Source organism: Dipodomys merriami, unplaced genomic scaffold (assembly GCF_024711535.1).
Source record: "Dipodomys merriami isolate MVZ:Mamm:240054 unplaced genomic scaffold, mDipMer1.0.p SCAF_4, whole genome shotgun sequence".
Classification (NCBI taxonomy): Eukaryota; Metazoa; Chordata; class Mammalia; order Rodentia; family Heteromyidae; genus Dipodomys; species Dipodomys merriami.
Genome location: NW_027205603.1, coordinates 87,749,941 through 87,764,715, shown reverse-complemented (window position 1 = coordinate 87,764,715; position 14,775 = coordinate 87,749,941). Strand labels below are relative to the sequence as shown.

Genomic DNA, 14,775 nt, shown 5'->3' with positions numbered 1-14,775 from the left:
TTTCCTAACAAATGGGGCAATGTCATTCTTTCTGATGGAGGCATAGAATTCCATTGTGTATATATACCACATTTTCTTGATCCATTCATCTACTGAGGGGCATCTGGGTCGGTTCCAGATCTTAGCTATGGTAAATAATGCTGCAATAAACATAGTTGTGCTGGTAGCTTTAGTGTGGTCATGTTTGTAAACATTTGGGTAAATGCCCAAAAGTAGGATTGCTGGGTCATAGGGGAGCTCTATGTGAAGTCTTCTGAGGAACCTCCATACTGCTTTCCAACGTGGTTGAACAAGTTTACATTCCCACCAACAATGCAATAATGTTCTCTTCTGTCCACATCCCCTCCAGTATCTGTTGTTGTTAGAGTTCTTGATTTTTGCCATTCTAACTGGAGTGAGGTGGTATCTCAATGTTGTTTTGATTTGCATTTCTTTTATGGCTAGGGATGTTGAGCATTTCTTCATGTGTCTATTGGCCATCCTTCTTTCCTCTTCAGAGAAGTTTCTCTTTAAGTCTTTAGCCCACTTATTTATTGGGCAGTTGTTTCTTTGAGGATTTGTTGTTGGAGGATTTAATTTTTTGAGTTCCAAGTATATTTTAGATATGAGACCCTTGTCTGTTGTATGGCTAGTGAATATCTTCTCCCAATCTGTGGGCTTTCTATTGATCTTGCTAGCTATGTATAATTGGAATTTTTAAAACTTTTTTTCAAGATTTATTTTTCTACTTCATATGCACAAAATAACATAGTAGTTTGCTTAGGAAGCACTGCTCATCTTGTTATATTTCCAAAGAAACCAAGCCTATTGGAATAGTGATTTGCATAAGCACACTCATGATGACTCTATAAGTTATTTCATTCACTTTGAGGGAAATTGACTTTGCTCAGAGTCATCACACTTTGTTTTATTTTCCATTTTCCCCTACTGGCAGTAGACTGCTGAAATCATAGCAGCTACGCACATGTAAGAAACCCACCAACTATGATGTTAAGGAAGAATGGCATAAGAAGCTTAGCCTGACTCATGACAAATAGCAAAGATGATATTCCTAGTTTCTCTGCTTTTTCAAACAAAGCTTTTCTCAATGCTGCCTGAGAGACAGGACTGTCTATCAAAACCCTGCAGCAGAATTACCTCTCATCTTAAAGAAGGAAGAGTCAGGAGCTAACCAGTGGCCGGCAAGAAGGGACCCTCCAACTTGGATACCTCTGCAGGACCTTGCTCAGGCTACAAGATGTAGTCCTTATATCCAGAATGATGATTCTTGAAGAGATTGGATCACAGACTCATTCATTCAGTAATTCAAATATTTATTGGATGACTATGAAGAATGAAAAGCCAGGACTTAGAGATGCAAACCAATGAACAAACAAAAAACAAGCGAAGAGCTCCCTTCATGCCCTCAAGTAACTCTCAGTCTAGAAAGGAATGGAAGATAGACTTCACTGGACAATGAATTTCATTTGGGCCCAAGGTCTTGACTCACTCTGATGTATCAATACAATCTCACTAGGCTTCTGTTGCCTTATGTGTATGTTATTCTTACCGCATCAACATGTTGCAACAGGTACTTTCTTCTGTGGGCTGGTGTGACCATTGTGTTAGTAATTCCAAAGCTGTAGCCTGCAAACATTTTAGAGATTTTCACCAGGTAGGATAACAGCTCCATTCTTTGTTTGCTTATGAACAAATGAATGAAATAAGTTAGGCTATACACACTAAGACTCACAGGGAAAAAAAAGGCCCTGTTACAGTCCCTTTATGCTAATGTAGCACAACACCCAAGCCTAGAGTGTTGATAAAGAACAAACACTTGTTTTTCATGATCTGGAAGCTGGAAAGGTTAAGATCAAGGCACCAGCAGGTTCTGTATCTGTTGAGTTCCCTTTCTGCCTTTTCATCTTGATACCCTCATGATTCAGTTTCCTTACATAGATGGCTCATGGTTGCTGTGTCCTCTAGTGAAGAGGAGCAGTGTTCTCACATGGCAGAAGGGATACAAGGACTGAATACGATCAACTCCCTCTGTCAATTCCCTTAATAGCATCTATTTCACCCTGGTGACTCAACTACCTCCTAAAGGTCATACCTCTTCATGCTGATGCATTGGAGATTAAGTCAAGATGAATTTTAGAAAGAATTAGGGTTTCAGGATCAAAATGAGAGTTCAAGAGTGAGTGAGACTGGAATAATGAAATCTCAGAGCAAATACACCAGATACTTGTGAAGGAACTGTTCTTTAAATATTCTAGAATCTCAGGCTGAACCAGAGATTTGAAGATTTTATAGTGAGCCTGTTTTCATCCTTCCTTTAAAGTATTAACTCTTCTACCTGACATACTGTCTATTCCCAACTTCTGGCCAGGAACTAGATCCTTTTAGCCTTACTCCTTACTGTTAAAACACAAAAAAGTTCAAGTTGTTAAATCCTCTTGCTGCTTTTAGCATTTCAACTACAAGCATATTAGATCTCTCAAGGGAACAACAGCTGATGAATGTATGTATTCTTATTTTCTGCTAAGAGGAGGTCATCATCTGCTCCACAGTAACCAAAAAATGTGGATTTGAACCACATATCCAAGATAGTCTAATTTAATAAGATTTGCTCCTTAAAAACAGGGAAATAAAAAACCAAGTTTTTTTTTTCTCTAGTAGAATTGGTGGTTGAAATGTAGATTTACATTGTAGGTATTATTTTACATTCCTTCGAATTCCAAAGTATTTCTCCCAATATGGGGATGTAGTGCCTGGAATTTCATCAATGGGATTCAGATCTTTTAACCTGGTCCTTAAGGTTCCATTTTTCATGTACTCTGTTAAACTTATAGTTCAAAAATCCTCCCTGCAGTTCTCTCCTTACATAACTGGCCAGCCTTCGATGCCCCTCCTTAACTGCACCCATGTGACATTCCTGCCTTGGGCCCTCACTTTCATGCTCTCCTCTCCACCGGCCAACAGTAAGTGCTTAACAAGTGTCTGCTGACATAATACATTTCCCAGTACTCAGCAGTGCTCTATGAATCTTCTTTTAAAATGAGAACATAATACACATATCAAGACAAGACATATTTACCCCATTACTGTGCTGTAGTTGGAATGGGAGGAAGGGGTTAATCTTTTATGTACTGCATTTTCCTCAGGAAATGGGATACAGAGTGATCATTATTTTTACATTATTACCAATATTAATAAGAACCACACAAACTCCAAGCAAGCATCATATATTAAGGATATATTTTGAACCTTGGAGGACGAAGGCACTCGTTGATCCCTAAGGAAGTGGTGGGGTTGTGGGCAAACAGTTCCTACACTTTACAGTCAGGAGGGTGGTGGGTAGGGAAAGTGGGAGGGATAATGGATGATGATGTGGGAATTTTTGTAGGCAGGAAGTTAATGGGTATTGGGTGGTAATTTTAAGGAGATTAACTACAACAGTGACAAGCTTTATGTCAAGCCTGTGGGCTTTTTTTTAAGTGTCTTTCGTCACTCATCTCATTAAAGCTTTACAAGGGTCTCTTTGAGGTTAGTACTGTGCTCATCTTACAGATTTGGGAACTGAAGCTAAGAAAGCTCCTGTTAGCACCACCAGAGAATAAAGTGGGGGTGGAGTTCAATCACCTGGCTCTGGACACCTAGGATAAAATGGAAGCAGAGGAGAAGGGGGAGAGAGGGGAGGGAGGGGAGGAAGAACAGGAGGAGAGAGGAGGGAGAGGATGGAGAGGAGGAAGAGGGGAAAGAAGAGGAGGAGGAAGAGGATGGGCATGGAAGGAAGGAAGCCAGGCCTGGGGGGCAGATTCGGGGTCTGGGGCACCGCGCGGGCCGGGCGCCCCGGGTCTCCGCCCCCCACCGACCTCTCGCCCCGCGTGCTCACAGTAGTCTCCTCCGGCACTGCGCGGCCCCTCGCGGCCGCCGTAGCGTCCCGGTTGCCATGGTTCCCGGCTTAGGACGCGGAGGCGCCGAGCCAGGAAGCGAGTCCCGAGTGCCCTGGGGCTTCAGGGGAGCCGCGAACCCCCGAGGGAGGCGCCATGGGCCGGAGTAAGCGACCCCCCACCCCCGCTTGCTCCTTCGCTTTCCTTGTCCCCTGGCCGTCTCGTTTTGGGTTCCCTGGGACCCTGGCTTTCAGCCCGAGACCACGACTGTCGGCCCGGGGTCCCCGTGGCCTCCGCCCGGGGCGGGGGCGGTGTGTGCGTGTGCGTGTGTGCGTGTGCGTGTGTGTGTGCGCGTGTGTGTGCGTGTGTGTGCGTGTGTGTGTGTGTGTGTGGTGGAGAGCAGGGCCCAGGACCACTAGACACGGGGGCGGTGTGTGCGTGTGCGTGTGTGTGCGTATGCGCGCGCGCGTGTGTGTGCGTGTGTGTGTGTGCGTGTGTATATGCGCGCGCGCGTGTGTGTGCGTGTGTGGTGGAGAGCAAGGCCCAGGACCACTAGACCCGGGGGCGGTGTGTGTGTGTGTGTGTGCGTGTGTGTGCCTGTGCGCGCGTACGTGTGTGTGCGTGTGTGCGTGTGTGTGTATGTGTGGTGGAGAGCAGGGCCCAGGACTACTAGACCTGGGGTCGGTGTGTGTGTGTGCCTGTACGTGTGTGTGTGTGTGCATGTGTGTGTGTGCGCGTGTGTGCATGTGTGTGCTGTGCCTGTGAGTGTGCCTGTGCGTGCGTGCGTGTGTGTGCATGTGTGCGCACGTGTGCGTGCGTGCGCGCGCGCGTGTGGGCGTGTGTGCGCGTGCGTGTGTGCGTGCGTGTGTGTGCGTGCGTGTGCGCGTGTGTGGGGTGGAGAGCAGGGCCCAGGACCGCCAGACCCCGGATGTGGTTGCAGGAGGTGTGTCGGGAATGGTCTAGGGTGGGTAGGGAAGCAAGCAAGCAGAAAGTGGGCGGCTGATATCTTAGCAAAGGCCGCAGCGAACCCACCCCAGACTGCTACACTTGCTGTGGACCTTTCGGCTTGCCCATGGCGGGGTGAAGGTCTGGCTTCACCGTTCCATGCCAGTTCCAGTCCCTGTCCCTGACCCGGGCTGTCCCGAGAGGAAGGACGCGGCCTGGGCGGAGGAGCCGCCAAGGCCCATGGTGGAAGAGCTCATAGCCGCTAGCAACGTCCACCTTCAGCTCTTTTGTTTTGTGGGTCTTGGGGCTTGAACTCAGCGTCTGGGCCCCGCCCCTGAGCTCTTGGGCACAACGCTAGAGCTCTGCCACTCGGAACCACAGCTCCACTTCCTATTTTCTGGTGGTTAATTGCACATAAGAGTCTTTTTATATTAAAAATGTATTTTATTGTAAAAATACTGTACAGAGGGGTTACAGTTACATGCTCAAGGTAATGAGTCCATTTCCTATCGAACATTGTTACCTCCTCCTTTGCTTTTCCCCTACCATCCCTTCCTCCCCACCCCCTACCTTCTCCCCCCCCCAAAGTTGTAAAGTTCATTTTCCACATAGTGTCTTGTACATCTCATTGTTACAATGGGTCATCCTGTATCCTTATTTCAGCATTTTGTCCCTTCCCCTCCCCAGATTAGAAAAAAAATGTATATACAAGATGCAGGACACCAGAATCAAATATAGTGACAACAGGGGTTATACCATGGGGGAAGCACATACAAAGAAACAAAAAAATCACATAGTACATTATAAGCCCAAAATGTACTCATTATCTTGACCATGTAATTGTAACCCCTCTGTATGGTATTTTCACAATAAAAAAAATTAAGTAAAAAAAAAGAACAAGAAAGATTCCTGCCCTGGGCTGGCTTTGAATTGTGATCCTCAGTCTCCTGAGTAGCTAATATTACGGAGGTGAGCCCCAGCACCAGGCTATGGCAGCCCATCGTATCCTCCAGGCAGCCTGGGATGATCTTCCTCAGTTGTTGAGTGAACCTTTACTTCTTTTTCAAGATACAGTTCAGGTCTCTGACCTCCCTGTTCCAACTCCATTGCACTGGCCACTCCCTCTTCCAAAGGGCATTTCACTTTGCTAGTGTTACATCAGTCACCGGCTCAGAGCATTTGGCATGTTACAGTAGCATCCTCCAATCAACCATCGACCGTTTTTAAAAGTTATCACTGGATTAAGGAGCAAGGTAGCTTCGGATGCTCATCAAGACCACCCCAAATCACTAAGTAAAGGCAGTGAAAATGTATTTTTCTCCCTTTTTTTATATAAAGTTTCTATTGAAAATAACGGGAAAAAGTTACATGCTACAAGAAGTAAACTTCATCTATTTGTAATTCCTTGTTTGCATTAAATCTTCATTATCTGTGTGTACATACTAATCAAAGTGCAGATGTATCTGCTAGGTCCTTCAGTATGTTTGAAGATGTTGATAAATCTGCTATAGACACATGTTGGTTGGTTTTATTCTAATCCACTCAGAAAGATGGGACAGTTTACAGAACATGAAAAAAAATCTGAAGAGTAAACACTGAATTGCTGACTTTGGAATTTTCCAAAATTTAGCTGACTGAACTTTGTGGAAGTAAATGTAGCAGGACAACATTTAATATACCAGGAACAGTCAGTTCAGGCTCTTTGCCCTCACTGTGATTTTATTGATAAATGTTAAAGAGTTGAAAAAGAAACATGGGATGATCAATCAGCTCAACCATGGATATAAGTATATATTGGTGATTGTGTCTGTCAATATTCCTCATTCCTCCAGTCACGCAGCTATTTGCTTTGACCTTCACTAGATAAGACACTTCTCAGAATCCACTGGTATTTCTATTATTTGAAATTTTCTAAAATAAGAAAATGAAACTAGTCTCATGGCATATTTGTCACGTTCTTCTATAGCATGTAACAGGCATTGCATACCGTCTTGAAATAGTCTTACAATGTCACGTTAATGCTTGTGAAGAAGTTCATAAACCTAAAATAACCTTACGTGAGGGCAGTGCTGCAGTATTTGGAGTAGGATTTCTAAAGGTAGATGGTGATCCTGGTGTTAGAGAAGGTTTGCTTTCAATGAAACTGTATGCAAAACTGCAAAATGCTCTCTGATCTAAAAGTGTGATCACTATGATCTCCATGCCCTGGGTAGCTCTCTTATTCATTTCTTCTTGGGGACTCTGGGTTGTGCATTGATGGCTGTTGTTACAGGTGAAGTAGTATTATGTACCAGTAATTTCGTGGGTGTTATAAAACAGCATGCCAACCAGTAGTTTCTTGTAAGTGTAGAGATCAGGAAAGAACCATGAGTAATTTCATACCATCTCAATTCTACCTTCCTCTGTGATTCTCCATGTTTTAAAATGTCTCTTGTGTATAATTATTGATATTGAGCCACCTTTGTGTGATGATTGACTGTCAAGCCCCTAGTCTCGTGTGTGTGTGTGTGTGTGTGTGTGTGTGTGTGTGTGTGTGTATGTGTGTTGTGTGTTCCATATTCAGGAAGCTTTCTTCATTGCATCACTTTAAGCCAATAGTTTTTAACCATTTTAATTCTCCTGGTTAGTTGATATGGATTAATATAATTTTTCCTAATATCTATATGACTCAGAAAGGAAAGACAATAATTACACGAAAGTGATCGGTTTAACACACAATAGCACGGTGATGAGTTTCTTGAATTTTGAGACATATAGCCAGGAATATAGAAGGATATTTGATAGGAGTAGGAATTTTGCCACTCCTATAAGCCTTTAGGTTTGGATAGGGTAGAAAAGTTTTCTTTGATGGTAGACTAAGAGAAGCTTCTGATAGTTTAGTGCATAGAGCTGGTTGGCATGTGTAGGTGCCCATATGTCCATACAAGGCCAGGGACTAGATGCTGCTTAAGATGCTACCAGAATTCCCCTGAACACATTCAGCTCAACCCTGGATGGCAGCTCCTGTAGGAGTTCAAGTTTGGGAGGTCCATATTAATATGGATGCCAAACTAAGCCTCGATCAGAATCTAAGGCAAGAATGTAACAAATTAAATCAAACTGCTAAATAGAGTGCATCTTTGTCCACTAAGGTATATTTCTTCTTCAAAATCCAAAAATCTGCATTGAAAATATGTTTCTCTGACTCTTTGGAGTTCTATATCAGAGCATGTGGCTTGGGAAGAGCTGGTCCTCTGGCCCACTCATCCCTTCCCTTCCCTGTGTCCCAACCCCTCATGTCATATACACATCCGGGCAATCCATGGTCCTGGAAACAGCTGTTCCTTGGGCTTGGTGGCATAGTCTGTCTTCCCTCTGACTCCAGGGGTTCCAAGGTCCATGACAGCAAGTCTAACAAGCCACTTCCCTGTGATAAATTCGTGTAGTTTAGCACATGCATATACCATTAAGATTTGAGAGTCTAATCTGTAGTAGTGATGACTAAATCCCATTAAGAGAGCTCCGATAATTTTAGTTGTACCGTCACAACCCCTTAATTCATGTGCATGCTAACAGAAAAAAAAGAAATAAATGGCAGATAAAGACGATCTATTTTGGTTTACATAGCACACTTACTATATCAAGCTGATTGCAATCACTCATTGTCAACAAAGATTAAGTTATTAGAATTAACATTGGAGGCTTGGAGGGTAGCTCAGTCGTAGAGCCCTTGCCTAGCGATAGAGGCTCTGGGTTTGACCGTCAGTACCACAAAAAAGATAAACGAAAACAAACCCTTAGATGGTTTATAGGAAGGTCTTTTTGTTTTTCATCCTTGAGTAGAGCAGAAATGCCACCAACTGGTAGTGGCATTTGAGGGTGGAGGGCAGCATGAGTAGGATTCCTTGCAAGCCAGGGCTGGAGGGGCTCACCTTTCAGTCTCCTTGGCAGCCCCTTTCCAGAATCAGCTCTGCCTGTCAGCTGAGCCTAAGGTTGGAGCAATGGAACATTCTTCATGCATGGTATTTTACTCTCCTGTCTGTCTTCTCAAGAACTTATTGTCAGCTCCCCCAGGTCCTACCACACAAGACAAACCTTTGACAAGACAAAGCCATCTCTTAGGGGTGTAGCAGTAGATGGGCCCAGCCCGCTTGCTAAGGAAGAACTCAGCTAGATGAGGCTGCATATTCAGGAAGTCTGAGGAATCTGGAGCGACTTCCCCCCCCCCAAATATAGACAATTAGTCTGAGATGGGGGAAAAGGCTGAAGTGGTTGAACACACGCCTGCCATACACAAAGCTGTAGGTTCACAGTACACACACACACACACACACACCACCACCACCACCACCACCACCACCACCACCACCACCACCACCACCACCACCACCACTTTCTCTGTCTCAGGTCAGCTAGTGGATGGCATCCAGTTTGACATGGCACCACCATAGGAGTTCATATAAATATTCTCATCAGTTCTCTGTCCATCCATTATCCATATAGCACACATATGAAAACAAGTATGATTTCAGGTATTCTCACATCTCTTTCTTCTCTCTGACTTACATTTTGGCATCACCAAAACATAAGAAGGCAGGATTTCCCTGATGTCTTCCCATTTGAAAAATCACTTGGACCTGAAGAATTTACATTTCACTATACAGAAAAACTCCATGCATTAATAACATAATAGGACCTCAGTGAACAATGGAGTGGAAATGTAATATGCAGCAAATTGTCTTTCAGTCACAGAAGATCTTATTAGACGGAATGCTGAGCACAATGAGTGTGTAATTTTTTCCCTGGAGGAACTCTCCTTGCATCAACAAGAAATAGAAAAACTAGAACATATTGACAAATGGTGCCGGGATTTAAAAATTCTCTATCTTCAGAATAACCTCATTGGAAAAATTGGTAAGTTTCAGTACTTTGTGATCATGATTTTTCTTTCACGTTTAGCATGGGGGGAACACTGGATAGTGCTATATTATTCTTAAGGGATGACAATAACCAAAAGAGTGATGTAGGAAAACACAGTAGGTGTGTGAAAGATGTTTCCTTGTATACTTCTTGATGTATATAAGAATCTCCATAGGGATTTGGGAGATGTGTTCAAAGTGAGGAACACTTTAATCTATCCTATTTTTTAGAAGCTTGAAAGGCAGGAAGGTATAATTTGTGTATTTGTCATGGTTTACTGTGCAAAGCTGATGGGTTATGTAAGATTCCATGTCCTTGTCACATTCCCACACACTGTGACTGCCATATAATTCTGCCATATTGTGTAAGCACAAGGCGTTGGGCTCTACATTGGGTTCTGAGGGGGTTCCAGTCTGGATGGAAATTAATAAGTACAGGGATCTGGTAGTTGAAGACTAAAATATTAATACTGTTTAGGGAGAGAAAATTAAAAGGCCAGCCACTGCATGGTGGATGCCTGTCTCAAAGACCAGCAGCCAGCAAATTACACTTCACACCGTTAGGAAACTGAGCCACGAAGGCCAGAGAGGAAAGAAAGAACAAACACAATACCAACACAGCAATTCAGCTCCAGTGGAGAGCTGAAGTGGGAGGCCGTGGTGACCGGAGAAGAGCCAGGAGCCGGGAGATAAGACAGGAACACGGAGACACATGGCATGGCATAATGGTGCCCATGCTGTTTCCCACCTCAATGGGGCCAGGAGGCAGGGTCACAGGAAACTCGAGTCTCAGGCACTAGACTATCAGTCTGGGATTCAGGCACACCCATCACGTGGAAGGTAGGGGCTTCACCTTCTCCCACCATGAAGACAAGATGCCAGAACCCTACCATCCACCATGTGGCCAAGATGGCGCCAGCCAGACCCAATCATCTGTACTTCAGTACTATAACTGATAAATCTCCTTGAAGAATGTGGCTTGGACTCACAGCCAGGTGGGCTTGCTAAGTCTACCCCAATCCCCTAAGCACACAAATAAACTTGTCTACTAGTCACATGAAGAACTGAGCGAGCACAGCATCAGGTAGACCTGGCTATAAATCCTGCCTTTGATACTTAGTATATGAAAATAGTTAAGTCAGTTAGCATGTCTGAATCTTAACTTTGTCCGCTGCAAAGAATACTGGATTGGTATAAGGGCTGCATGCAATAATGTGCTTACCACTGTGCTCACCAGGGGAGACACACTCATTTGGTGAGAGCTTCTGTGCTGTTGTTGTCAGTAGTGTGATAATGTACCCCAGAATGCAAAAATAGGTGCGAATGGAATTGGAAGGAAAAGGATGGAGTTAGTTGACACAGGGAAAGAGCCTGACCCCATGTGCTCCCTGGGAGTCCAGAGATGAGCTTTAAAGTCAGAGTTAACTTTCCATAGTGGTGTGCTGAATCTCAAAAGGAGGCATTTTATCCCATCTGGAAAGACATTTTGGATTGTCACAAATGTGTGTGTGTGTGTGTGTGTGTGTGTGTGTGTATGTGTGTGCGTGTGTGTGTGTGTGCACGTGTGCTGGGGGTGCAGATTGTGCTAACCATCGTACCGTGAGAAGGACAGCTCTACAAGAACTACTCAAGACTGCTGAGTTTGAGAAACCCTGGTAGTGTAGTTGCCTCTAGTTCCATGGTACATGAAAATTGGCTTTTAGGATGTAAAAAGCCTAAATTTGCATCATTTTTGGAAGATTTACAAAAGCTCTATATTTCTTCAGATAATTATTTTCGGCATCTTTAGCTCTAGCAGAAATTAGAAACTCTGGAACATTGTTCAAGTTTTTTTTTTAAAAAAAGGTTGTTACAAAAACCCACCAGCTTTTATGCATGGGGCATTGAAGAACGATCCTAATTGTACAGATCTAAGAGTTCCCGAGATTTTAATCTCCACAGCTGGGTCCATCACAATCACTAATTAGTGGCATAGTATTTCAGGCCTTTTCAGAGCTGTGAGAAAGCTGAAATTTTTGCTTCCAGCATATTCCTAAATTAAGCACTCTTTTAAATCCTAATAATGGGATTTTTTTCAGTCCCGCTCCACCCGTGGGCATTTAGGCACTTATTTAGCAAGTGAAATGACTTCTCTGGGATTCACACTTGCTCTTGTGCCACTGAGGTAGAAGTTTGCAAAAACAACAGCGTTCCCTCAAGCAAGGGCCTCCCTGGGAGCGCAGACCAGCTGCTGAGCAAGGCTGTGCTCTGGGCTGAGGCAAGGACCATCTGGGTCCCCAGGGACGTGGGGAGGAGTTGGACGTGGGTTCCACTAGTCAGGTTGTTGCCAGTTCCCCTGGGGCCTCATGAGTGGAGGGTTATACGATTTGGCCCTGGACAAGTCTATGGGTGGTAATTGGTGATGCTTCCCAGAATGGGTAATGCTCAGCCCCCTTGCGGCTCCCTGAGTGGGCCTTGCCATTTGTACTCATTGAATCTAATTTTTTTTCCTCCTGACCACTTTGTCTTCTTGGTCTGAAGGAGTCAAGGAAAATCTTCCTGACAAGATTTTTTATTTCTTCCTGAACACATGCTTTGTTCTTCTTGAACACAATCTTTGAATTCTGCCTGATGACTTCAGCATGAGAGGACTTTTCAAATAACCACAGTGGGGAAAGGGAATTCGATGGTAACCAGGTATTATTTTACTATGAGCTGGGAATTTTAAGTGACAGTTTTGCTCAGAATTCAGACTAGACACTGTGTTTGTCATAATTCTTGGCTCCCAGAAACCTCCAAATCTGCTGACTGTTGCATCCCAGATGGTGCTAGAGAATCCCTTGGTAAACATTAGTATTACTTGAATAATTTAATTGCTGAGAGAAGCTTTAATTTAACCACGAACCCTCATTTTTAAAAACTGAATAGACTGAGGCCCCAAAAGCTAAACTGCTCTCAGATCAATGGGAACATATATATAGGATGGTTTATAAATTTAAGATAAATTATTAATGATGATAAATGTGATGATCATACACCATCAGATGTGATAGTCTTAAGCTCCCCGAAAAATAGGTGGGGGAGGCATTACTTCAGTGAGGCCACCCCAAATAAATGTGCTTCTCTTTCTAGACCATCATCTTTCAGGTCATCTAGAAAGAACTGTTCTTTTAAGGTACTGTGTGGAGATTTAGTGCATGGCTCTTGAGTCAAATTTTCTATCTCTACCATTTAACTATGGACAAGTGGACTGATTCTCAATGTCTTGGTATTTGTAAAAAAGGAGACACCAATGATTATTTTCTCACAAAGTTATTTATAGGCTAAGATAGCCAAAATTATTAGGGCACTGTGTGGCATATAATAAGTACTTGGCAGCCTTAGCTAAATGGGCCATTTTTAAAGGCTCTTCCACAGAGAGTCCTTGATTTTTGTTTTCACCTCTGTGAGTGTTAAGAATTTTTTTTGGGGGGTGGGTCATGGGGCCTGAACTCTGGGCCTAGGTGTTGTCCTTTAGCTCTTCAGCTCAAGGCTGGCACTATACTACTTGAGACACAGCACCACTTCCAGCTTTTTCTGCTTATGTGGTGCTGAGGAATTGAACCCAGGCCCTCATGCATGCAAGACAAGCACTCTACCACTGAGCCACCTTCCCAGCCCGTGTTTAGAATTATTAAGAAAGATAATCCTGTATCCAGTTGAATTTTTCTTGAAGTAAAAGTATCCCAACTATTTCCTTTACCCATTTATAAGTTGCAGGGTGGAAAATATCTACCATCGAAGGCCCCCAGAATCACTTGGTACATGATGGGACAGACATGGGCATGCTTCTTGTATGTTTCTTGTTGGTGGTCCATGGCTATCTGCCTGCATCAATAATGTGTATGACCTGTGAGTGATACTACAAATGCCAAATAGCCTTTGGCAGGAAAGAAAGTTTCCCACCCCCAGAAGTAGAATAGACTCCAGGGTTGGCTTCTTTCTGTTCCTTCAACCACAGTGTAAGCATTCTCCTTCAGCTCACTCCCCTGTGGTTGTGAGTACAAATGGGAATAGGACTTTCATTATTAATAAGAGCTAGCAGGGACAAAAGCTAGGTAAAGCTTCTTCTATTTGGGAATACTTAGTGTGCAGGTCCTATTCTATACCACATAACTGCCGGGAGCTACTTGGATTAAACTCGCATCCAAATCTTTGCACAATAGAAGACACTAGCAATGCTCTGGCCCAACCTGGCTAAACTAGTTGGTCTAGGTAGTGGCATGAGCAAGACTAGGTTCCATTGTGAGGAGTGGAGGTAGAGAGGGATGCTGTATAGTCTCCAACCTGTGTCTGATGTCCAGATAAATATTTGAAAAACAACATGCATTTGCTAACTGTAATAATCATCCTTAGACTGTCATCATTTTCACAGTATATCTCATGGAAAATGTCTCTTATGTTGAAGGCTAATTAATCACATTATTGGTATATTTCAGAAAATGTTAGCAAACTCAAGAAACTTGAATATTTGAATTTAGCTTTGAACAACATTGAGAAAATTGAAAATTTGGAAGGTAAGAATTTTATTTTTTGTTTTTTTTAATGAAGTAAATACTTAAAGATTTAAAGTACATATTTAGGTTTAGGTTTAAACAGTATTACATAAAATAGAAGTACACTTCTAATAAAATTGAAATTTTATCTAAATCTTAGATTTATTGATTTTTATAAAAATTCAAAAATGGGAATCCCCTTCCTTCCTACCGTAGTCACTATCCCAGAGGTAAGTGGAATTAATACTCCTGTGTACATATAACCTGATTTTGTCTCATGTCTCTTTCTACCATTGGAATCATACTAAAAGTATTATCTTTAATGTAATCTCTTCCAAATTCTTCTAATATTGGTATCTTTGATATCCTTTTGACATCCAGGGAGAAGATCTGGGGCTATGTATGGACCCACTGTGTACCAATGTATCTAACCATTTGTCTGTAGATGGACATTTGGAAGAGTTCTAGCATTTTGCTACAATCAGCGTGCCACAGCATGCACCCTTCCTCAGTTCTACTGTGCATGTGCACAGATTAGAATTTTTG

The 14,775-nt window shown here is 43.2% G+C and overlaps 1 protein-coding gene across 3 annotated transcripts in view; it reads left to right on the top strand.

The window, feature by feature from the left end:
* The first annotated feature begins 3,936 nt into the window (after window positions 1-3,936).
* The window catches only part of Dnaaf11 (dynein axonemal assembly factor 11), a 76,158-nt gene continuing 65,319 nt past the window's right edge, over window positions 3,937-14,775 (top strand). For all 3 annotated transcript variants that reach the window (XR_011365804.1, XM_069991841.1, XM_069991842.1), the window contains exons 1-3: window positions 3,937-4,038; window positions 9,543-9,710; window positions 14,173-14,250. Coding sequence is in view for 2 of the 3 variants with exons in the window: in XM_069991841.1 (XP_069847942.1) it covers window positions 4,029-4,038; window positions 9,543-9,710; window positions 14,173-14,250 (256 nt within the window). In the remaining variant the exon portion in view is untranslated. The remainder of the gene's footprint in view (window positions 4,039-9,542; window positions 9,711-14,172; window positions 14,251-14,775) is intronic.